Source organism: Sabethes cyaneus, chromosome 2 (genome assembly GCF_943734655.1).
Source record: "Sabethes cyaneus chromosome 2, idSabCyanKW18_F2, whole genome shotgun sequence".
Lineage (NCBI taxonomy): Eukaryota > Metazoa > Arthropoda > Insecta > Diptera > Culicidae > Sabethes > Sabethes cyaneus.
Window position 1 is genome coordinate 68307561 of NC_071354.1, and position 23887 is coordinate 68331447.

The 23887-nt window shown below is 40.1% G+C and overlaps 1 protein-coding gene across 4 annotated transcripts in view; it reads right to left on the reverse strand.

Moving 5' to 3' along the window:
* Positions 1-23887, reverse strand: part of LOC128738839 (SLIT-ROBO Rho GTPase-activating protein 1-like) — a 173156-nt gene that overhangs the window by 124328 nt on the left and 24941 nt on the right. For 3 of the 4 annotated variants that reach the window (XM_053834259.1, XM_053834258.1, XM_053834257.1), the window contains one exon: positions 17897-18502. In XM_053834259.1, the coding sequence (XP_053690234.1) occupies positions 17897-17990 (94 nt within the window). In that variant the 5' untranslated portion in view covers positions 17991-18502. Of the gene's footprint in view, positions 1-17896; positions 18503-18762; positions 19355-23887 lie in introns of all 4 variants that reach the window. The other variant, XM_053834256.1, reaches the window with a different exon arrangement.

A 23887-nucleotide genomic window follows, 5' to 3' on the forward strand; every position in this document is an offset into this window, starting at 1 on the left:
AATGCACAGACCGGACGCGACGAATTCTTTCGCCCTATTACTGGTAGAGAAAGCTTCCATCCTACCACAAAAGACAAAGGCCTGAGACTCATCAACTTCGCTGCAGCCAGAGGAATGGCTATTTGTAGTACCTATTTTGGACGACGAAATATTCGAAAGGATGCCTGAAAACAGCCTAATGTCTAATAGATAGGCCTACCCTCAGATCGACCACGTTCTAGTTGATTGTCGGTTTTGTACGGATGTCGCAGACGTGTGGTTCTTCCGAGCAGGGCCCCAAAACGTCACCTTCAATTGCATAGCGTCACTCAACAATGAAGCAGTGAAGCTTCGGTTTCAACAAAAGCAGCACCGCTTCAGTTTCAAACTGGCTTCAGTCAGCGCCAGCAAAACGGATTTCAGTTAATAATAACTATTGATATCAACTTTTCATTTGTACTTTTCTATCAAATATTCAGAAGAAAGCCAGTAACTTTGAATGCAAATGAATTGAATTTGGGTAACATTTCCTACAATGTAACGCATATTAAAATTAACCTAGTCTGTGTCGACAAATCGTGCCTGACTTTCTGCCGTCGTCAATTGAAACAGTCACCAACTTCAACTGAAGCTTGTTTGGAACGTTCTGTTCAACAAATGAAGCAAGTCACTTCATGTATGAAGCAGAGCTGCCATAAATACAGATATTTGTGCATGCATAAATTTGGGACAGTGCCATTTTCTCCGGATTTTTTTATTTTCTCGATCTAATCTTTTAAATAACATAAATAGTTCATGAAGTACTTTAAAATTCAGGAACATTAGCAGAACCAGAAATCACAGCAAGTGAAATAATTGATGGGTCCCAAATTTATGCATGCACAAATATCTATATTTGTGGCAGCTCTGGTATGAAGCAAAGGTAAGAGAAAGTCAGTTTCATTTTCCGAGGACCAAACGTAGACTCGAATCTCGTAGTAAGCAAGATTCGCCACCAACGAGGAAGATACACCTGAATATTCCGCGGTTATCAACGGAAGGAATTACCGCAGAGTGCTCTTGGAAAACTGATGAGCGGATCGGTGAATGAGTTGAAAAGAATCTGAACGAGTAACGTAAGCACACCCTAATGTGATCAGTACAGTATCAGCAGTAAAGCGCAAGAGTTGTTGGGTACGACTGCTGCAACCATAGGGAGTGGTTCGACGCAGAGTACCGGAGTACCTGACGAGAAGAATCGAGCTGCCGAAAAAGAAACTTCACCGTTATAAGAAACGCATGGGATCGTATTTTAGTAGAGTAGTAGAACTGGATCCACCAACTTAAAAGTAGCTAGAAAGTTAAAAACAGCAAAGCAGCTGGAACGGACGGCATCCCTGCCGAACTGTTGAAAGTCGAGAGCGAACGACTGTATTGTGAAATCTATCAGGTTACACTGGAGGTATGGACTGAAGAGGAACTACCTACGAACTGGCAGGAAGGTCTCATATACCTTATTTACAAAGGGTCATCCAAGTTACTAAAAAGAACATACAAAATTCTCTTCCACATCCTATTTAATGCAGGAAATCTCTGCGGCTGAATACCCACAACAAGCCAGAAGTTCACCTTGCGACAGATATTCGATAAATTCTGGGAATTCAACTTGCAGACTCACAATTTGTTTATAAACTTCAAGACGGTAAACGATTCAGTTAAACGAAAGGAGTTATGGCGGATTATAGGGGGGTCGGTGATCTCAGTAGCCGCAAGGTTACCGAGTCTGCTTTGACAAGCGAGTGGTCGTGGGTTCGAATCTCAGCAGAATCGAGCCATTCGATGTCAAGTGACAACCCAAGTAACAATTCCAAGTTTTATTACGTTCGTATAGTGGTTTTTATGACCAATTTCTAGTTCATAAAACCGCCAATAAAACTATGAGCTCCACCAGAACTTTCTGATGACCGCTATAAAACTGCTTTCTGACCAAGTGGCCCACTCCTCAGAATGTTTTCATAACCGCTTTAAGAATCATGTTATAAGCTCAAGTAGTCGTATCACGTTCTGTTGAAAGCAGCAATAAAACCGGTTAAGCTTTCGCTGCTTGACAGCCATCGCCATAATTTAAAAAAGCTTTTCACTTTTCGCATTTCGCTTTCCGCTTTTCTGCCAAAAGCTAAATAAGTTCACTAGCTTTGTCAACTTAAAAATATATCCGTGAGCAGAAAAGTTTATATTTTACTGACAGATCATTCTGAACGATTTGGTTTATAGCGACCAGAATATAATATTCCATAGAATGTTTAAAAAAATTTTAAGCAATTTCATTGGTTTGCAGCATGTGCGCATTTAATTTCATCATGCATATTCATATGATAGGTCGATAAAATCAGCGCGCCACTGAAATTTTGCAATTTTCGGAAACTGGTTGTTTTAACAAATTAAAAATATTCAGTTAGTTAGTCTAAATTTCTAGCAAAATCATTTTAGTTGCTTCCTCTGACAGGAAAACCGATTGATAATAACTTTCTTTCTGCAAAACACTTTGCTTTGATGAATTGTTGTTTGCGAGCTAAAACAAAATACTAGAATATGGCAACATGGCTTCGCATAAAAAATGATTTTGGTGTTGAACTTAACTAACAGATTTATTGCTGTTTGACAAGCAACCGCGATAAGAACAATTTTGATTGGTGCGCCATTTTGTATTGTTATGCCACACTCATGGTAAGTTTATGAGAGACGTGGTGCAGCCAACAAGTTTTAGAATAGTTTTATTATGGTTTTCTAGCTAGCTATAAGTGTGTTTGGACTCGAATTCTTTTGGTATTGCGCAATACCACAATAAAACTAGAGGTAATGATTAATACCGCAATAAAACCTTTATAAAATTCAAGTAAACACATTAATAGTTTTTTAACACTCTGTTTATCAGTTGTTTCATACTTGACAGCAATACAATCGAAAATAAGTAAACAATTGTAAACTAACTGTAAAGCAACGAACTTACACGCAAAACCCTATTTTCGGATCAAACAGTCGGCAATTCTTCCTTACTTTGAAAATTGCTGTTCACTTTCAGGACATCCAATTGGGCTGGGTTTGTCGCGGTTTAAGGAAATCTTGTTAGAACGAGAGAACTTTAATATAAGTCTGAACATCGTATAGAATTTTCGACCTATTGGGACGAGTGGGTTTTGTCGCTTTTTTTCTAAAAATAAAGTAATCCAAATCACAGCAAATGGATGGTGTATTCAACTGTCGTACCTGTTTGTGAAGCAAGCCAATCACGAAGAAATGTATGGGGATATTTGACCTTAAAACTTTTCAGTTCAGTTCCACAAATTAATGATTGAAAAATGAAGTTATAATAGAAATCACATAATTGCTACATCTATTATGAGTCGATCGGTATCTAAACCATGAAAATCCATTCATAATTGGCAGAGCTATTAGCGTTCAAAATCGTTCATATTTTCGTGACGCTCACATTTTTTGATTTTTTGGAATGACACCCTCTCCCAAACCTGGCATCGACGAGTACACGCATCTTAAGGAGGAAACTATCAGAATAGGGTTTGTCATAAACCCTTTCGAGTGTTGGAACTGCGGTGGTGATAGATGATGATACTTTTGAAGTGGTCGACGAATTTGTTTACCTTGGTACATTAATAACATGTAACAACGATGTGAGCTATAACGTAAAAAGGCGAATAGCGGCTGCCAACTGAACCTTCTATGCTCTATGGATTACGTAGCCATATGAGGTCCCGTACGAATCTCGCGCTCATATAAGATGCTAATTCCCTCGGTGGTACTCTACGATCCCGAAGCGTGGCCGTTGAAAGAGAACGACCAACGAGCCCTTAATGTTCCTTCCTGCGATCAATTCTAGGCTGAATATTAGAAGTATTGTTTTGTTGGAGTTCGGAGTATATATATATGAATATTAGAAGAACCGCGCCATACTCCGGTTCTTGTGAAGCAAATAAAACATGGCAGGCTACAGCGACTTGGCCACTAGAGATGCCAATACCGGGAGGTATTTTGAAAAACGGTTTTTCGGTATTGATAAATGCAATACCGGTAAAACCGGTAAAAAACCGGTAAAAGTTAACTCTTGAAAACTATAGTTAAAAATCATATGATTTGAAGAAGATCCTTCTATAATCAACGATTCTCAATTTCTGTCGCATAGTTAATTGACTAGTTCATTAAAAAATAATATTTAACAATGCGAAGAAAATTTACCGTGTCATCTTTTAACCCATTATAAGGCCGTGGCAATTATTTTGCCACCAACGAAAAATATTTGTTTTGCATCTATAATGACATCAATATAATTATAGAAGCAAAATAAAAATTTTTTGTTGGTGGCAATATAGTTGCCACTGCCTTATAAAGGGTTAAACGAGAACAAATTTTAATGAAAAACTTCCGGAGGCAGAGAATCTTCATTCGGTCTCCACAGAGAAAGAAAGAATAATTCCTAGTGATAAATTAGAAATGTAGCGTAGGAAAACCCTTGTTCAAGAGCTTTTAATAAGTTGCTAAGTTGCTTGCTTAGATACTGACAATTATGATATATACCTGAATAACTGAAGGTTCATTTGATTTGGTTCCTCTGCCTGCTCGGCTTCTGAGTTTATTCCATTGACTTTTATAATATTAATAAAACCTTGCAGAATTTCATTATTAAAACATCCTTGATGTCTTGAAGAATATTACAAAGTCATCACGAATAGTGCGGCTAATTTTAAAACGAATAAATTTAAATATACCAGATCTCTCTCTGAAATTCTACCGATACAGTAACTCGAACAGCAGTTGTGCGATACTTGCAAGGTGTTCCGAGAATAGTTTTAGAGTTCGTAGTTCGTAGAGTTTGCAATTTTTCCAGTACAGCAATTCGACAGCAGCCAAGGCTGGTTCTAGCACTGCGACAATTTCTTATTTCTTCATGAATTCCGCAGTGGTCAAATCTTCCGACAAAAAAAAATGAATTCCTCATCGCTTAAGTAAAGCGTATCCTTGTTTCTCAGCAACGAAAACAGTTCTCTTCGACGACCCCATCGACACCAGCTCAACATGCAAGATGGCATGATCAGATCGATAGTGATTAGCGACTTCTGAGACGACTGAGAAATTGGCGACGAGTAGCCCATGGATTGGAACGTGTTGAATGGAGACGACTGCTTAAAAAGCATGAGGCACACCGGCTCTATGCTGACAGCAGCGGTGAGGTATTTCAGGGTTTTCCCTTTGGAAGAACTACATAATTGAGTTATTATTTTTAGAACCTTTAATCATGAATTTAAGCTTTCCCGTGCTTTAAAGGTTTTACCAGCGATTCAGGCTTCTTGAGTTGTTATTTGATCATGCAAAAAAATACCGAAAATACCGGTTTTTGGCCTTGGAAAAACCGGTAATTCGGTATTGGAAAATAGCCCGGTAATACCGGTAAAACCGGTTTCGGTAAAACCGGTATAGCATCCCTATTGGCCACATAGCAAGAATGCCGGATGAAAGATCAACGAAAACAATATTCAGCAGAGAACCCGACAGAGGCCGTCGACTTAAAGGCAGAACCCATACCCGTTAGATGAGCTGACGAGGATGCTAGAACAGCGGGTGTTAGAGGCGACTGGAGAGTGGCAGCCCAAGACCGAGAAGCGCGGAGACGACTCTTGAATTCGGCGCAGATTCGGTAAGCGGATCGTTGCCGAAAAAGTAAAGTAAAAGTAAGTACGTTCTTGTGAATTTTACTGTTGAATAAGAATTTTAATAAAAATAATAATTAAAAATATAGTCAACTTAATTATAGATGATCCTGAGATAAAAATTATTATTGTTACAGTAGAGAGGCTAGGTCACATCGCTAGGTGAATTCATTCTTAACTTCCGTCTGTGTTGTTGGCACCACAGCTTGAACATTGTTCATGATTCTTATCCTTTTCTATTTTCCGTGCTTTCCTCTTCATTCAACAGCGTCTAGGATTGCTCCTTTGTAAGAATTAAAAATTGATTGATTTTAGACATTTTTTATGCGATTACCCTGCCACCAGTTGGTGAACCCACATATGTAACAGTTATCAGTTGTTTTGTAGCAGCTATGGAGAAAACCGTCAAGCAACTACGCTTGATGCTTTGTTCGTACTGCCAGCTGCATCACGGAGCGAAGAAGTTGGAAATCGTAAGGCGCTTCATGTCGACCGAATATAGCCGATCCGGCATTTATATCATCCTCTTCTTAAGGTGGGAAAGGTGAGAGGGTCGGACGGAAGCCTTGTTCCGGTCGCCCGACGGCTCTTTACGTTCCATGCCAAGGAGGCAAGTGATGACATCAAATATATCTCTCACGCAAAGTTTTCGAAAAAGGTCCTTTTGGGGTTGAAGAGCAACGGACGAGATTCCGTGACCAAAACGGAGTAGTCGCCAAGGCCACGAAACAGCTGAAGAAAATGACAACTTCCTTCTTTTCATCGGCCATTGTTAAATCTTCGGCCAACTACCGTAAGACCACCCGACACCCGACAGTACGTTGAAGCATTTTTAAGCGTAGAATTTATAACTATTAATATTTGGCAGGGCAGTCTTCGAAGAAATTTATCAAGACTGAGGTTTGATGATTTCCCGACGTTTCGACTCTTTGTTGGTGTCTTTTTCAAGGGGTAGGGCGACAGACAAAGGAAGGGGGTGTTTATGAATTTTTTCCTTACTATTTTGTATCACCACACCAATCTCGTTAGAACTAGATAGTAGAAAGCAAAACAAAGCCTACGACCTCTTCCTCCGTCTATTATAGTCAAACCACCGACTGAGTAGTTTAAGGTGAAATTAGTCGTTATTAGTTCTGCAAATTTCAAAAGCAGTTTCGTTTTGCTTGAAACAAAAATTTTGTTCATGAAAATATATTCGCTGTGTTCAGATTGGCAAGAAGACTGTAGTGAATACATTTCTATAAAAAGAACTCCGCTTTTGGGCACAATAACTGCTTCCAAAACTGGACTCTCCGACGAAAAGTTAATCACTGCTAGTTTCTCGTTAATTTAATTCGTTTTACTGACGATGTGTGGTTCGACGGGTCACCGATACCTGCGATCCACAGGACCTGCAAGGAGAAGCAGCGTTTGCATCCGGTTATAGTTTGGGCATCCATCTCACAGTTTGGGTAAAGAGGAACGCTACACATACTTAATTAGGCGTTGCTCCAATGACCCTCCGTTGCCTAATTTTCCGCTCATTCTTCTTCACGTCTTGTCTTACTCTTTGTTTCATTACTTTCTTCTACCGTTCTCTTTTGCCGATTGTAAAAACTATCGTTATAAAAGATTGATTTAATATCTAACTCATTATAAAGGCCAAAACAAAAATACGAAGTTGGTCTAAATCCCAAAGGCTTTGTCACTTGGACAGGCTGGGCGGTATTTATAAAATTGACGCAACAATCATAAACATTATTTTTCTAGATTGTTGCTTTTCTATGATTTTATGATTTATCAAAATTCAGTAAAATATTCAATAAAAGGGAGACTTCGCTCTTTCCGGATTTTAAACGTCGTTAACAAGTGTGAACCAACTCTGGCAATTTTTTACCTTTCTCCAAAAACATGTGGAAACCTGTCTCTGTCAAAGACCATCTGTGTTTACGTTACGTAATACAGCTCTTGACACCCACAATAACCAGGACGACGGTAAAAGATTTGTGTATTATTTAAACTGCCCGACCCGTGCGGCGTTCTTCACGTGAGTCATTAATTGTATGCGTTTTTTTGTATCCACAGGCTTCTTTGCCTTCTTTTCTTCCATATATATTTCTGATAACCTCGTACTCAACCCACATCAGATGTGATCTTCTGTTAGTGGCAAGAAAAAATTAGCGAAAATACATAAAAGAAAAAAATGTTGATGTTCATAAATCTATCTCGCACGGAGAGAACTACGGTGATAATTTTAAAACAAAACAATTCGATAAATTATTTAACTAAATTTTTATAAAATTTGCAATCAATTTGAGTTTACCAATTACATGCACTTATCCATCTATTTTTGTCACATATTTCCCCATTTAAAAAAATTCCGACACCGAACTTTCCGTGCAACAAGCTGGCGTTCATCACACCGGGTCACGAAAGGTTGCGAGCTCTGCACTCTGTACCACACGGCGGATCCCTGTCTCCCTTGCAGAGCGACCACCGCCTGTATATTGGAAGCAGTTTACCACCTGGGGTCTCTGCTGTGCCTGCGTTTGTTTGCCTGTCTCCTCTGCTTGTACAATTGTTGCACTGTAATCGCAGCAGCATTACATTGCCTTGTTTTGAATCACATATATATCTCTTTCTTTCGTTTTACTTCAATTCCACGGCACTTTTACTCCAATCTTTTCTTTGGAAATTATAATAGCAGTCATTGCTCCGCAGCCGGTCCTTGCGAGAGGTATATATCAAGCTGCAACCGTTCAACTGTCTTCTGCTGGCCTTTGTCTCTTTGGCCCTTATGCAGAAGGAAAGAAAAAAACTGATGGCGATAGAGGCGATTATTTTCTGGTAAAAAAAAACAGAGATTCCGCTTCTTTTTGTTGTGTACTGTAGTTTTAGTCGGCCAGCCTGCTGACTGGCTGGGCTCGAGAGTGTAGATAAGGAATGCAATGGAACAACTGCATCCAGCGAGAGGAATTGGAAAGGTCACGTGGCAGGCTTGCGGCTGGTGGATTAGGCCTAGATACGAACAGATGGGTAGAACAGGATCGTGCAAGTATGGAATAGATGACAACACCTGGAAATAGGATCTTTACAAGCTGAGGTATGTTTTCCCCAGAACAGACACATTAATTTTCGTTTCGGACTCGCAGATTGTTATTATTTGATCATTCTTTATTAATAATAAAATCATGTGCAACACAGATGGCTGAAGACCAACGAAAGCTGTGGCCTAATGAATCTCCCAACATTTGCGAGCTAACTTGAAATGATTAAAGTTGACTAACAAGGTTATTCTTAATTGAATTAGATTGACAGAAACGAATGATTGCGATTTTTTTACATGTTAATTTTGCAAGCCTTCACTTTAAATTGTCGCAACAAATGTGAGACACCTGGAGCTATACTTTCAGAAAACAATTAGTGTAAGGAGAGGAAAAATCGCGATGAGGATAAAAATGCCTATCAACGACTTATCAATACTGAATAAATAAACATTTCTCGTCTGATTTTCAAATACGTCCTATCTACAAATGAGAGATTATCTTCGTGTCCCCTTATTTACACTCATTACTGCGGCATACAAGCATGGCAATGGAACTTTTCCTAACGATTAGCTAAGTCATGAATGCCAGCAACCGTCTCATGTGAAAAAGATGCATTCAAGTGCATTTGCACCGTCGTGATCAGCGTAAGGAAGGAGACATGAAGTGAATCTCTTATTTGTGAGGATATGACCTATTCAAAAATCGGGCCAGATTTATTGTGAGAGTAATAGTTATTTTAATGAAGTTTTGATGTGATATTTCGTTTTATGGGAAATGTAATATCAACAGAAGATTATTGCCTATTAAAACCTGGCAAGCACCTAGCAGGGCAAAGGAGCGATTAACGGACGAGTGTGTACACACTTAAAAACAGTACCGAGTTCGGTAAATTTTACCGAACTCTGAGTGGTCGAACGTTCAGTAAAATTTTTTTATGATGTCAAACATTAATAACGATTCGTAAACGTCGATTGGCACCACCGAAATTTTTACCGAACGTTCGGCTGCTCAGAGTTCAGTGAAATTTTGCCGAACTTTTTAAGTGTGTACGTACTCTTTCGCACTTTTATGCTTTATCTTTTACTAGAAACACGGAGAAGACCGTGTGCTCTACAGGTACCGGAAAAAGTGAAATGGCGGCTAATCTCTAGCGAAATAAAAAATAAACGATGGTGAATAGTTTCGGTTTGATGGAGCTTACCTAAGATCAAACAAGAAATGTGAAAATTGAGAAAGTTGTTTACCGAAATTTACAGCAGATTGAAAATATTTCAGTTTTGATAGCTATTACTGTGGTAATGGATTCAAACGTTGCTCTTTTGCTCCGTAGTACTCTATGCATATTCTTTTTTTAGAGTGGACAGAGGCGCTTCATTTACCGTGATAGTTAATCGCCATTGATTGGTTTCCCATCCGTTTTCTGACCAGGATCAAGAGAAGTTTTCCATTGAATTTCTTTATTACTTCAGCTTGAGGTTAGCCGTTTGTTCAGTTTGTTAGTAATTTCAAGGAAAGATGGGAAAGAGAGAGAATAAACTTGCGATTTCTAAGTTACTTGGGGTCGAAAATTGTAAGGTTTTGTCAAGAGTTGAACCAACAACATTTCACCTGACGTCCGTTTAGCAGCAATACACAATGCTGCAATGATAACATGAATAACTGCATGCGCGTTCGCATATTTAATGATTTATTTGAGTATTCGAATACTAACTAACTTTATCGCGACAGTGTGGTGGTATGAGCAAGTTGCACTCATTAATTCCAAAGGACAAGAGGACGCAGAGTTATTTGTCGGTTTGAAAAACCAAGCTTTCAAAAAACATTTCTAAAAGGGATTTCATCGTAAAAAACTTTAAATCTAAATGAATTTCTCCTTTACTTACTTACTTACTAGTGTCTAGACACTGTGTTTTTCTGGAGTTCAGTATCGTTTTTTCAGATCCCTCGTTTGTTGAAAACAATTAGAGACAAACATTTTTTTCGTTCGATGATTGTTATTGACGGTATTTTTGTGGTCGAACTTAGTGGCATGATCCAACTTTTCTAAGGTCCTCTGTACCATTTCGGCAACCGTCGGTTAGATAAAATTGGTTGAACTATGCTACGCTCAAATTTTTTAATCAAAAATCTAAACAGAATTATCAATTTTCAAACAAAATTCAAAGGAAGGACTTGTTAAAACCCCGAGGAACCGCTGTGTCCATCCACTCTAGTTACGCGAAGCCTCCTCCTTTTTCTTTTCTTGAGAATATAGGACAGGCAATTACATGGATTGAAATGATTTGCTCCTCAATCTTGAGAACAAGCATTCTGTAGTGGCCCGGCAAAAAAAGAAAAATGTAACATGATTGACGCTTATTTCAACCAAAACAAAACTGCAAAGGATTGCAAAAAGAAAAATACTCTTCGCTTTTCGGAGGCGGTAACATTTGACAGAGAGAGAGAGAGAGAGAGAAAGAGAGAGAGAGAGAGAAGAGAGAGAGAGAGAGAGAGAGAGAGAGAGAGAGAGAGAGAGAGAGAGAGAGAGAGAGAGAGAGAGAGAGAGAGAGAGAGAGAGAGAGAGAGAAAGCAAATCAATTCCACTGCTGCGCTTACCATGTCAGAGGCGACTTTTACCCAGTGCTTAGAAATCTCATATTCAATTTATGCAATGCGCCTGAATTGATGCAATATGTTGCTCATTTTTTGCTGTTTCTAGTACAGATAAAATGAACGTAGCATTTCCAACCTGAAACCAACGATTCCGGCGAATCACTTACGTTCGAGTTGTTCTCTACATTCATTCATTCTCGACAATAGTGAATGAAATTAAATGCGAATCATTCATTCATTTTTAACTGCCGAAAACGGCAAACGATATTGCAATAAACGTAAACACTGCTTCGAAGTTTTAATCAATTTCCTTCAATCAGGTTTTGGCTGATTTTAAAACTCAGTTTAAAAAATTAAACATTGAGATCTAAAATATCAGTCAAGAGCAAGAAAATTTATTGACAGGTTAGTCGAGCAATCATTCAGCACAGCAATTCATGAATGGATTGCTTTGAAGAGTAGAAAACTGAGAAAGACAAACACTGTCAGCAGTTCAGTTGCCATGTTCATGGGCTGACAGGCAAAAGAATACTACCAGGGGTAAAACTGTTTGCGCAGAATGCGTTTTATATTTGTCTTTATACAAGTCTGTCAATTGTTTCGAGCACTGCTTTTGCCAATGATTGTGCTGCAAGACGAAACATCGTTTTCTCAACCTAGTGAGCGTCTGTACTCTATGTTGGAGCGGCTACAAGCAGAACTAATCTTTTCTTCACACACTGGGGACTATAGATTATTTCACGAGCAATATGTCAAAAGGTTCAAAGTGCAAATGAGAGATTCTCTTTGCGTTTCATCTCTTGCGCTTATCACGGTGGCATAAATGCAATTCAACGCAATTTTACATAAAGACCAGCTAGCCAATAACGCCAGCAACCAAAAATAAGCAAAGCCATGGGTATAAACGTCCTTTAGTACTTGACCCTTCTTTATCGATAGACTTCGCAGCCGGTGGAGCAAGAATGTTAAACAGATTTCATGTTAAACAGATGCATTCAAGTGCATTTGCATCAGCGGAATAAGCGTAAGAGACGAAACACGAAGAGAATCTCTCATTCGCGCATTGGACCTTTTGACCTTATTGGAAGGCCACCCTAACACGGCTAGTATCTGTCAACCGACATCGGTTCATTTTATCTAGTCACATCGACTGCCAACACTGCAAGTGTATTTCGGTCAGTCTAGCAAGCGTTCTCAAGCGACTAAGTGTCTCGACCACATTTGTAATTTTATTGTTATAAATATATTTTATTTAATATTTTTTGAAACGGTAGTTCTTTTACAATGTTTTCCGTTATCGAAACTTGACCTTCTGTTTTTAGGGCACGGCATAGGCCTGTTAATGGATGTTGACAGGGTATTGCTCGAACATTAGAGCCCCCGACAGTTCAGCATCGTGGCACTGTAGCAGATCTGGTAAGGGTGAGAAGGGGTGAAGAATTCGCGACGGCAATCTCCAATGTTACACGAGCGATAGAGACTTCAATGAGCTTTGAGGTGTTGTTTTCAAACATGATAAAGAACCACTAGTAACGGCACTTCATCCGATATTTTTTTCAGGATTTGGAAGAAAAAGAAAGGGAGCCTTCCCCCGAAAACCCGCGCTGAGAATCGCGACTAACACGCTGAAAAACGAACAGTGTCACACGCAGTGCCTTGTAAGTCGCAAGGGCCTGTATAGTGTTGTCGTCCCGCCAGTAAACACTAAGTTAGATCAAACTTCTCGGTCGGTGGTTTTCCAGTAGACGGAGGAAGAGGCACGATCTGTAACCCAACCCATGTCGCTACCTTAATAAGGGGGGTTGCGCAGTCTTCTTGTGTCCAGCGCCTCTATGGTCCAAAAGTACAAGTACCAGCGAGCCACATGCCCTGGCGGGTGTTGTGGGTTCAAATCCGGTTATAATCTTAGATTATAGCTTGGTTCGACCCGTACATCTTCCAGCATTGGACTATAGGTAGAAGCCACAACGACAACTTGTTAGGCGTAGCTACCAATAACCCCCCCCCCCACTCACCTTTCCACTCTTTCCCTTCCATTTCAAAAAACTTTTCATTACTTTCCCCTACCGTCCCTTCATCAATTGTAGAACCACCGTTTCAAAAAATATTAGGAAAAGAAACTACCGGATGAAAGGATGGAAAATGTGGTTTGTCCCATTTAAAAAAACGCAATCAGCTTGATTGCTGTAAATCCTGCGGCATTACGCTAATCATCGCTACCTAAAAGTTACTCCCCGAAGCATTAAATCGCTTGACTCCAGTAGCAAGAGAACTCGTCACGCAGAGAGAATTCGTAGTAGCACGTGTGGTTTAGCAGGGACCCCGCAATGCTGTCGTAGTCGTCGTCGTTATCGTTGTCAGCAGCCTGGAGCCGGAGTGGTTCGTGCTGTTTAAAGCAGTCGTCTCCATTCCACTCGATCTTTGGCTACTCGTTCTTGTCGTCTCATAAGTCGCAAACCAATCGAGCCATCTTGCACGTTGAGCGCTCTGTTCCTGGTGCCGGTGGAGTTGTTGAAGAGAACTGTTTTCGTTCTACTGCTGGTCTCGACTGTATCGCATGCTGCTTTGAAATCAATAAAGATGTGATGCGTGGGCACGTTGTACTACCGACATTTCTGCAAGATCGAAAGCAGACGCTAAAGAAGCCTGCAAGTCGTAGGCGAAATACGTATCTGCCGCGAATAAATATACATAGTAGAATTTAATTGGAAAGTTTTCTTTTATATTTAATTTCAAAATCTATCGGCTGGTAAAAATCTGGTTCATAGTTGCGCGAGTGCCCATGAAGCCCATCTGGTAATTCCCTACCCAACTCTGTACTAGAGGTGACAGACGACGTTGCAGTATCTGGGACAGTGCCTTGTAGGTGACGTTTACCAGTGTCATACCGCGATGGTCGCAGCGGTCGATCCGATCAGCCCTTATTGTAGATGGGACAAACCATTTCTTGCGACTCCTCCCAAATCTTGCGAATAACCCAGAGTAGAGCGGTTCCCATCGTTTCTCGGCCATGTTTGTAAAGCTCTGTCGGTAGGCGGTCCTTATTAGCGGCTTGGTTGGTCTTCAGCAACCCCGAATTCTTGGAGTTCAGATGCTGGGACATTACTATCTTCCATGGGTATTCCTAGGTTAATTTCTGTTCCGCTTCCTTCTGCAATTTCGCCATTGAGGTGTTCATCGAAGAGCTGTTTCCACCTGTGGACCATTTCGCGCTCCTTTGTGATTAGACTCCCTCCTTCGTCGCTACATATATCAGGTTTCGGTGTGAAGCCCTTACGAATTTAGTTCACGTAAAACTTGCACGTGTCATTAGCTCGGAATAGCTGTTTCAATTCTTCACGATCTCACTCCTCATTTTGGCGCTTTTTACTCATCAGAATCGTGGTCAACTAGTTCCTAGCTCGTCCGTATTTGGCCAAATTCTCCCTAGTGATAATGCTCAGATAATTTGTCAAAGCAATATTTTTCTCGTTTGTTGGCATTCCCCAAAATAATCATTTTGTATACTCTGGGGTTTTTCACACAGTGCGGCAATAGCGGCCTCTCCAATGGTCGAGCGTATTCTGGATCCCCGCTAATACCTACGGACCAAATTTTGCACACTCCATAAATTCTTTCAGAAATATCATCAGCACACATTGTGGTGCATGGTACTTTTGAGAATTTCAAGGCAACATACGATACAGTTGAACGCAAATAGCTTGGACAGATAATGCACGATATTGGATTCCCGGATAAACTTGCGCGGTTGAACAAAACTATGTACTCTGAAACAAGTAAAGTTCCCCGTGCGCGTTCGGAGGCACCAACTAGTTTCTACGAATCGTCGAGATCGCAAAGATCAAGTCGATGGTGTTTACACTTCTTACAATAGACCGTATAAAATAAAACAGTTTGCTTTGCTTTTCCCGTATAAATCTTATGGGAGAGTTTGCTCTAACTCTTTTATTCATACGGCCTAATGTCACAGCCTGTAGTAAACAAACAGAGTGGCGGAAGTTTTTTCAATATCTTGGCTACCAGACAACGCACAATGGGCAAAAATAAGCTCGTAATCCTAAGAACTAGAAACCGCAAGTTTGAAATCTTACAAAATACCTATTCCTATGTAAAAAAATGCAGGAAATTGATTGGCGATGGTTTCATCCTGCGCAAACTTCCGGGAGTGGTCCATTTTGCCCTATTATCCCCAAAAATCATGATAAAAGCTAATTAAACAGTATAAAAACTTATTTGCCGCCCGTGAAATGAACTCAAATAGCTTTCAAACGCTGTCAAAACATCAGAAGAAACAAGTATCATCCATTCCATACTGTGTGAAATGCATGAATGGACCATTTTGCCCAATTCACCCCTTAATACGTGCTCCAAGTAGGGCATGCAGCTCGTGGTTTAACGTCTCCGCCATGCACAGGGATCAGTACAAGGTCCGATTTTAGAGATGAAACCAAGCTGTTACGTTGCTTTGGAAATAGTAGCCGAGCAATTCATGTTAAAATTAACCATTACATCAAGAATAATACCAAGATTGTGGATGTGTTCGACACTTTGAAGAAGCTGGCCATCAATGCTGTATTCAAACAGTATTGGGCTGGGGGCTGGCAATGCGATGGCATGTCACAACCTGGCATTTTGTGGTACTAACGATGCGCCAATTCCTGTGACACCTGTCAATAATAATATCTAGTAACTTTTGCAGACTGTGTCAGTTTTCAGTGGACCATCCATTACCTAGAAGTAATACCACGTCGTTAAAGTACAGCGAGAAAAGCAATGGACCCATATTACTACCTTGTGGTACACCCGATTTGTTTATTGTTATTTGTTGAATGAGGAGGAAAGGTATGAATTGAGCTGTACAGGAAGTATTCGATTGCATTAGGAACATAGCCATTCTATAACATGTTGCGATGCACCAAATCGGGAAGGCTTCCGGCAGAGTATTCGATGGTCAATGCGGTCAAAAGGGCTGCTTTCAAATCGGTGTATGTTACATTATTTGAGCGTTTTACTCTAGGTGCGAGCTGCGAGATGCAAGTAACGGAACGGGATTGTCGTGGCGTAACTCTGTGTTTCTTTGCTCAAACGATCAGTTAAAAATGCCAATAAGGTCAGCCAAAACGTCAGAGCAGCACTTGGTAGCACTGTGGTTGACCAACACTGATGCAAAAAACTGAGCATACAGTTCGAACTAATCCAATGCGGACGTTACTACACATCAAAACATCCCTGGGAATGATAGAATTTTGCTGCTTAGTTAGAAAAATCCAAAACTATTTGGGATGCTGCACGCGCATAATAAAGCATTTAAAGTGCATGAAGTATACTGAAAACAAGATATTTTTCAGCATCAGATTAAATGATGAATCTAGAATTAGCCAGTTAAAGTATGATATTAAATTTATTTTTAGGTTTTTTCTTTAAGTCACATGGTGATAGTTCTTTTGATGCAAAACCAGATAACCTTTGGTGCATGACAACTAGAACTGGTTTAGCAAAGTAAAATTAAATTTTGTGCTTAAAAATATTGTTTCTCTGAATATTCAAAAAAATGAATTAGTAGCTTCCGAGTTAAATATATCTGAAGATAGTAGCTAAGCTTATCCGAAAAGTATCAACTTGCAGTTATTCGTTCAGAAAAAGCTGCATCCGGGATAGACTATCTGTTGCTAGCGTTCAATTGCAGGAATGTACATAAAAACTGCAGCTTATCTCATTAGGCTATGTTGACATCTGACCCCATTATTTCAGTGCATCTGTTGTCTGGATATTAAATTCTTCTCTCGCTGTGCATTGTTTTAAAATAAACCTGATGTAATTGAACGAAACCCTGCACACAATGACGAGAGCGACAAATTATGGAATTCAGCACTACTGCGTGTTTTCCACAGTTCGTACATGCAATATGGTACGCCACAATCTTTTATCTTCATGAGGCAATTCGACTCCATATGGTCAGCGAAGAACAGTGTTGCGTTGAAACGCCAATACAAATTGAGTGAAAATATGAGCCGTACATGCGAAATAAACACCCATGTTTGCTGCAGTGCTACACAGTAATGGCATTCGTTTCGCCATATCGGCAGACAAAAGCCGACATGCAGAATCTAATAATAATAACCGGCCAAGAGTCAAATGGTAGTGATATACGTACGACCGACGGCTGGCCACTTTAGCACGTCACCGTCATCGTCGTATAATAAAAAAAAGCGAGCGATGATGATCAAACTATTTAACTGTCTCAGTACGGCACAGTAAATAAGGCATCATCTGGTGTAGTTTTAACTTGAGATGAATTTTCAAATCCATATGGTTAACATAATTTGCACAAACATCAAAACTGAAAGGCTGAAGGACAACATTTGTGAACATTTTTACTATTGAAATTAGATATTTTACTGATGTTAATTTTACACGATATAACTGGAATTAATGTAACTACGCAAATACAATTAAAGTTACGCTAATTGGTAAAATCGTCCAACTTAATCACCCCCCAGCAGAGCTCAGCGGTTCTAAATGGTTAACCCAATTATGGCCGCTGCAGCCATGCACTGCAATAACATTTATGGTTCCGAATAGAACAGATTGGGTACTTACTGTTGAAGAGGTTAAGCTTGCGGGTTGATCCTAGCCGCCGAATGGGGCTCTTGATGTCCACATCGTTTTCGTCCATTAGTGTGACGCCGTTCATGACGCTGCCGTCCGTTGTTGCCGGATGATGAAACAATAATTCAAACACGATTTACCAGTTGGTTACGGTACCGACTACGAACACTATTGTTGTAAGCAATAATATTTTAAGCACGCTCTCTAGAATCACTTATCTCGTTACATGATCTTGAACGCTGAACCAACTGTTGTAAAGATTTTTCAACACGATGATCTCATGATAGTAGTAATTGATCACTTAGCACAGGCAGTATCCAGATGTGACACAACTTTCACAACATCGAATTAAATTTTTTATTCTGCCTTATGCTTACTGCTTTGAATCACTGCGAAATGATATTTGTTTATAAAACACACGCCACATTTGGTTGCTTTTATTATCGTCGACCGAAAATACTCATCCAGCATGCAGAGATCTGTCACGGCCTCGAACCAGGCACTTCTTGTTCGTCAACAAAAGCAACAGAAAGTGATACGCAAACTCTTCAACAGCACCAAAGCAGGTTTAGCTCATACGCCATCTAGCACTAAAGACTAGAAATGATAAACCATTAATAAAACATCTCCAACACACAAACGCATTAACGGTGCTGCAACGCTACAACGTGCGTGTTATGTATACAACTTGACATTTCAGATGCAAACACTTTAATGTAGGCTAACACAGTTGCTGCTTCTAGGCCGGCAGACAAATATAATTGCCGAAAGTTGAACAAACTTCACCGGCACACGCAACGCAGAAGAGAGCGATTGCAGATGTTTCGCGTCCAAAATATTAGGAGCAGCAGACCGACCGTCTATGACTGGCAGTAGCTGGCAGGTCCAAACATCAGGGTGACGTAATTTAGTATAGGTGTTCGGACTTGACGACAACGACGATGGCGAGGGCGACGACGCGCCACCGAAATAAACCCTGCGCTTGCGACGATCTTGAACGGATAGGCGACTCTTTCCACACACTTTCACGCTGGACGCCCACGCGGTTCCCTGTCACACCGGTAATCTAGCGACTTTGTTACACGATCTTCACTTACGCGCGATTCGGTTCACCGGTTCTGGCTAGGGGTTCAATCTCACTTCTTACTCAGTCACGGAGCGACGGAACGAACAAGCAAGCAAACGAACGAAAACGCATCCCAACGGGCCGACGGTCGGCAAACTAGTGTAAGCAGACAGGATCGAAGCAAGTGGTGAACACTCTAGCTGCTAGCGCTGAGCTCGGCATTGGGACTGCGCGCGGTTTGTGTTTCTGTTTATTTTTCGCTTGTTGTTGTTTTCTCAGCTGCTATGCTACTGCGTCGGCCAATTCTTCCTGTCTGAATGTCTGTGTAAGTGCAGAAACGTAAGAGGACTCTTACCACCAGTCGGACGGACGGTTATTCCTATCTGAAGAAGAGAGAAAAAAAAACACAAGTTGGTGACGGGAACGTAGTTAAGGTGTTTCTTAGTTTGTGAGCTTTGAAGCGAAAATTTTTGTGAAAAATATTGGAGTGCCACTTCAAAACTTCAAAGATCGGCCATGTATGTATCGAATATTTACGAATATTTTTACCATTTAGAACTGAAAGACATTTTGCACAATTGTCAGACTAACTGAAAAAGGTCCGAGGATTTTACAAAATTTTGATCACGTGTCCGTGATACAAATACAATATTACAAATACAATATTAATCATCAATTTTTCTAGAAATTTTCCAATTTCTTCAGGCGTCACTTGTTTTAATCATGACTCTGAAAGCAAATACTCTGGCAAAATATTAAGTAAAACTTTCGAAAAACTATGATCTATCTCGTGGAATGTTTCTAAAATATTTCATCTTGTTTACTAATTCCTAATCTTTTAGTGATTAAATTACAAATTAATCTTAAATAGAGGACCATGCAACAGAATTGGTACAATCGTACATAATCGGCTCGAACGCGGCCAGCATTTAAAAATGGTGTTTATTCTAGCTTCCTTCCCGTGTCATCACTAATTATTTTCTCTAAAAGGATCTTCCTGAAGTACTAATATTTAATAAAAATTCATTTCTTTTCGCAGACATTCTTGTCTAGGCACAACCATCCAGTCCAACTTTAGTTTCGATAAATTTACAGCAATCCCCCCATTAAGAACGCTAATAGGGACCGCCTTAATGCAAACCTTGTTAATGGAGTCTACGTAGCATATGGGAATTGACTTAATTGGTTCCAACATGGAATAACTCGTGATCCTGACTGTATAGAACGGTGGTGTCTTCGACAAAGTTGTTCAGCATATCAAGGACTTTTCGTTGGATTTTAGTGTTTCGGAATTGTCTCACTACGTGGCGCAAGTGTATTCGTAATATTCTTATACAAGCTATATCTTGCGCTGTTGACTATCTAGAAAGTTGCGTTCTTCTGGAAGGTTACTCAAATGACTGTCACCTTCAAGATGGTATGGATAATAGCGCGGAATTGAATACAACCTGTATGAGAATATTACATATACACTAGTGCCACGTAATGAGACAATTCCGAAATACTATAATCATATGAAAACCCGTTGATCTACTGAACAACTTTGTCGAAGACACCAACGTTTTACACGGTCAGGATCATGAGTTATTCCATGTCAATTCCCAATTAAGTCAATTCCTATATGCTACGTAGACTCCAATAAAAACGTTCAACCGCCTTGGAATCACTCGAGACCGTCTTTATTGGAAACGTTCTTATTCGAAATCTCCTTATTCGGGGGATTGCAGTATATTTAAATAGTGCAAGAAAACTATATGAAGAAGACTGTATGCAAGCCTTCGTACCTTGTATGTCACTAAATCTACTTGAATGACAGACACTAAACTATGGCTTTCTAAAGAGTCAAAGTTACCCCGCTTCATTGCTGTGTTTTGTTTGCTTTTATAAGCATCAGTTTACGCACAATCCAGGCTACAAATAGCATTAAACGCAAATGTACGATACGTATCTGATTGAAATAGGTTCTCTGGGGTCTTCCAACTTTAAAATCGTCTGACAGACTCAATAAATTTTCACCGACGAGTGGTTCTTCATATATTCAATCTTAATAAAATCTTATTCAATCTTGAAAATAAAACTTTCAGGCTATTTACACGAAAAATCAATCATTTCGAGAAGTTCTCGCTCTAAAAAACTGCCCGACACTTCACTTGCAGGTACGGTAACTCTTTTTACAGCAACTCTCGATAAATCCTCCCACGCATCATATTTTCATGGATTCTAGGGCAGCATACGATACAGTCGAGCGCGAACAGCTATGGCAAATAATGCACGAGAACGGTTTTCCGAAAAAACTGACGTGGCTGATCAAAGCTACTAGCCTGGAGCGAATGATGTGTGTTTCGGGGGCACTCTCGAGTCCCTTCGAGTCACTCAGAGGGTTGCGGCAAGGGGATGGACTGTCTGTATGTTATTCAACATCGCTATTGAAGGAGTGATCCGGTGAGCGTGCATCGAAACGAGAGGAATGATTTTCAGCGGGAGTTGCCAACTCCTTACCATCGCAGACGACCTCACCTTGCGACGGCGGGGGCAATCTTCGCCAGATTAAAAACGAAGGGCTAGGACGATTGGATTACAAATCAATGCATCAAAAACCAAATATATGGTGGGAAGAGACTCCAGAGAAAACAACGCTGGCCTCCCACGGACTATTGATGGCGATAAACGGAAAGTGGTTGATGAGTTCGTGTATATGGGATCTCTGGTCACCGCCGACAATAATAGGAGTACGGAGATTCAACGACGCATTAAGATTTAAACTGGGAATGAATCCTACTTATCCCTCTGCAAGACGCTTCGATCGAAAAGCATACGCCGCTGCAAAGCTGACTATGACCAAACGTTACTCAGACCGGATTTTAGCTGGGAATGAATCCTACTTATCCCTCCGCAAGACGCTTCGACCAAAAAGTATACGCCGCTGTAAAGCTGACTATGACCAAACGTTACTCAGACCGGTAGTCTCCTACAGACTTGAGACAGTAACTTTACTTACTGAGTACATTCGTGTACTTGTCGTATTTGATCGAGAGGTGTTGGTAGAGTACAAACGAATAGCGGAGAGTGGCGTAGGCGCGTGAGAGAGAGATTCCTATCGTACACCTGACGCAAATTGGGAGACTACAGTGGACCGACCACGTTCTCTTTAAGAACCCCATCGGTTCCAGGAATAGAGGGGCCAACGTGCTAGATGAAAGCCGACTTCCGTGTGTCGAGACGCTCGGCGAATTGGCGAGAAGTTGCCCAAGACTGAGTACAATGGAGGGGAATTCTTGAGGGCAAGAGCTATCCCTGCTCTCTGCTGATAGAAGTTAGTACGACATGTTCTAAACTTATTGCCAAGTAACGGCATCTTTTGTATTCAACTACTTTTTTAAAACTCATAAATTTCATTGCATACCATTGGCACCTCGCGTGTGTGTAGACATAAGGACTCTACAATGAGTCTTAGCCTTTTATCCTGTAACACCTATCTCTAACTACTAACGGCACCAACTGTGATAAGCAACCATGAGAAGGGATCGGGTAACCAACCGCGCTAGGAAAACAGTCGTATACTAATAGCGAATGGGCACTCTTTCGATCTTATGAGCGTATGTTCGCTATGGAAGGAGCGACTCAAAACAATACTTGAATCGTTTGTTTGAGAAACCCCACAAACGCCATTTTTATGAAAATTGACTTTTTAACAGTTTTCGAATCCTTGAGGAGATCCACACCTTCCCTCAAAATTCCAGAAAAAGTTAGTTCCACGAACCCCTTTTAATTGGGGTTGCAAATATCCGTTTGTTTGAGAAACCCCAAATATCCATGTTTCCGATAATCACCTAGAGCGGCGCTGCGATAGGTACAAAATTATCATTCAATATTTACGTGCAATGTTGTAAGCAGTAATCGCAACACAATTCAATAGTATAAAAATGTCTTCGGAATCGAAAAATTACGAGTTGGACACAGTCAAAACGAAGAAACATAGTGTTCGGCGGACTACAGAATGCAAGGCGAAAGTTATTAAAAGTAAAAGAACGGCGTATAAAATCGAAAAGAAAAGGATGTTTTAGCTGAAAAAGTTCGAGCTGATTGCAAATGCAGATAAGCTTGGATTAGTTAGTCGACAAGATAAACGTAAATAAACCGTACTTGTAATCTAGATACAGTAAGAACTGTAGCAATCTCATTCCAGAAATCGACAGACTAAACTATCCATGCGTTTCTAACAAAAGCAGTAACTCACCATTTACTATACAATGTTAATAATAGCACAATATATAAATAAAAGGCTTAATCTTCTATTTATCTTTTTTGTTAACTCGTTGCTTTTCCTAATGTAAGTAATCCGTCGAGCACTCCCGAGTAACTGTAAAATCAATAGTTTATCATTTCGAAGTATTTAAGATGCTGTTCACGTATCTCCATTTCCTTTTGGTATAACGTAATTTGAGAACAGGCCCTTATTCTCAGATTCTGTTCCATAATCATAGTACGGTTGTTATCCAAGATTTAAAATGTTTATTTTCTTTTTATAATATCTTTAATTACAACTAGCAAAGTATCAAGGTATCCTATTCGATGTGAATTCGTGTTGCTGACAGTAACTTACTGTGGTCCATTTCTGCAGTTCAAAAACCGCCGTTACTCCATTTGCCTTTTATTTTTTAATAGGTAAATGCAAACCATGATAAAAATTTGGATTAAAAAAGAACAAAACTTTTTCTAAAACTTGTATTATTCTACTTCAAAATTTTTAATAAATGATATTTAGCGCCCCTCCCCTCTTCTTCTTCTTAGCGGTACGTACTTTTTTAACATCCTCAGTGATATATGGTAGCAAATTACATACTATGAGCATGGAAAGATCACAAGTTTGAATAAAAACGGCCTAAAACTACTTAAGTGCACTGTCAATTTCTCGT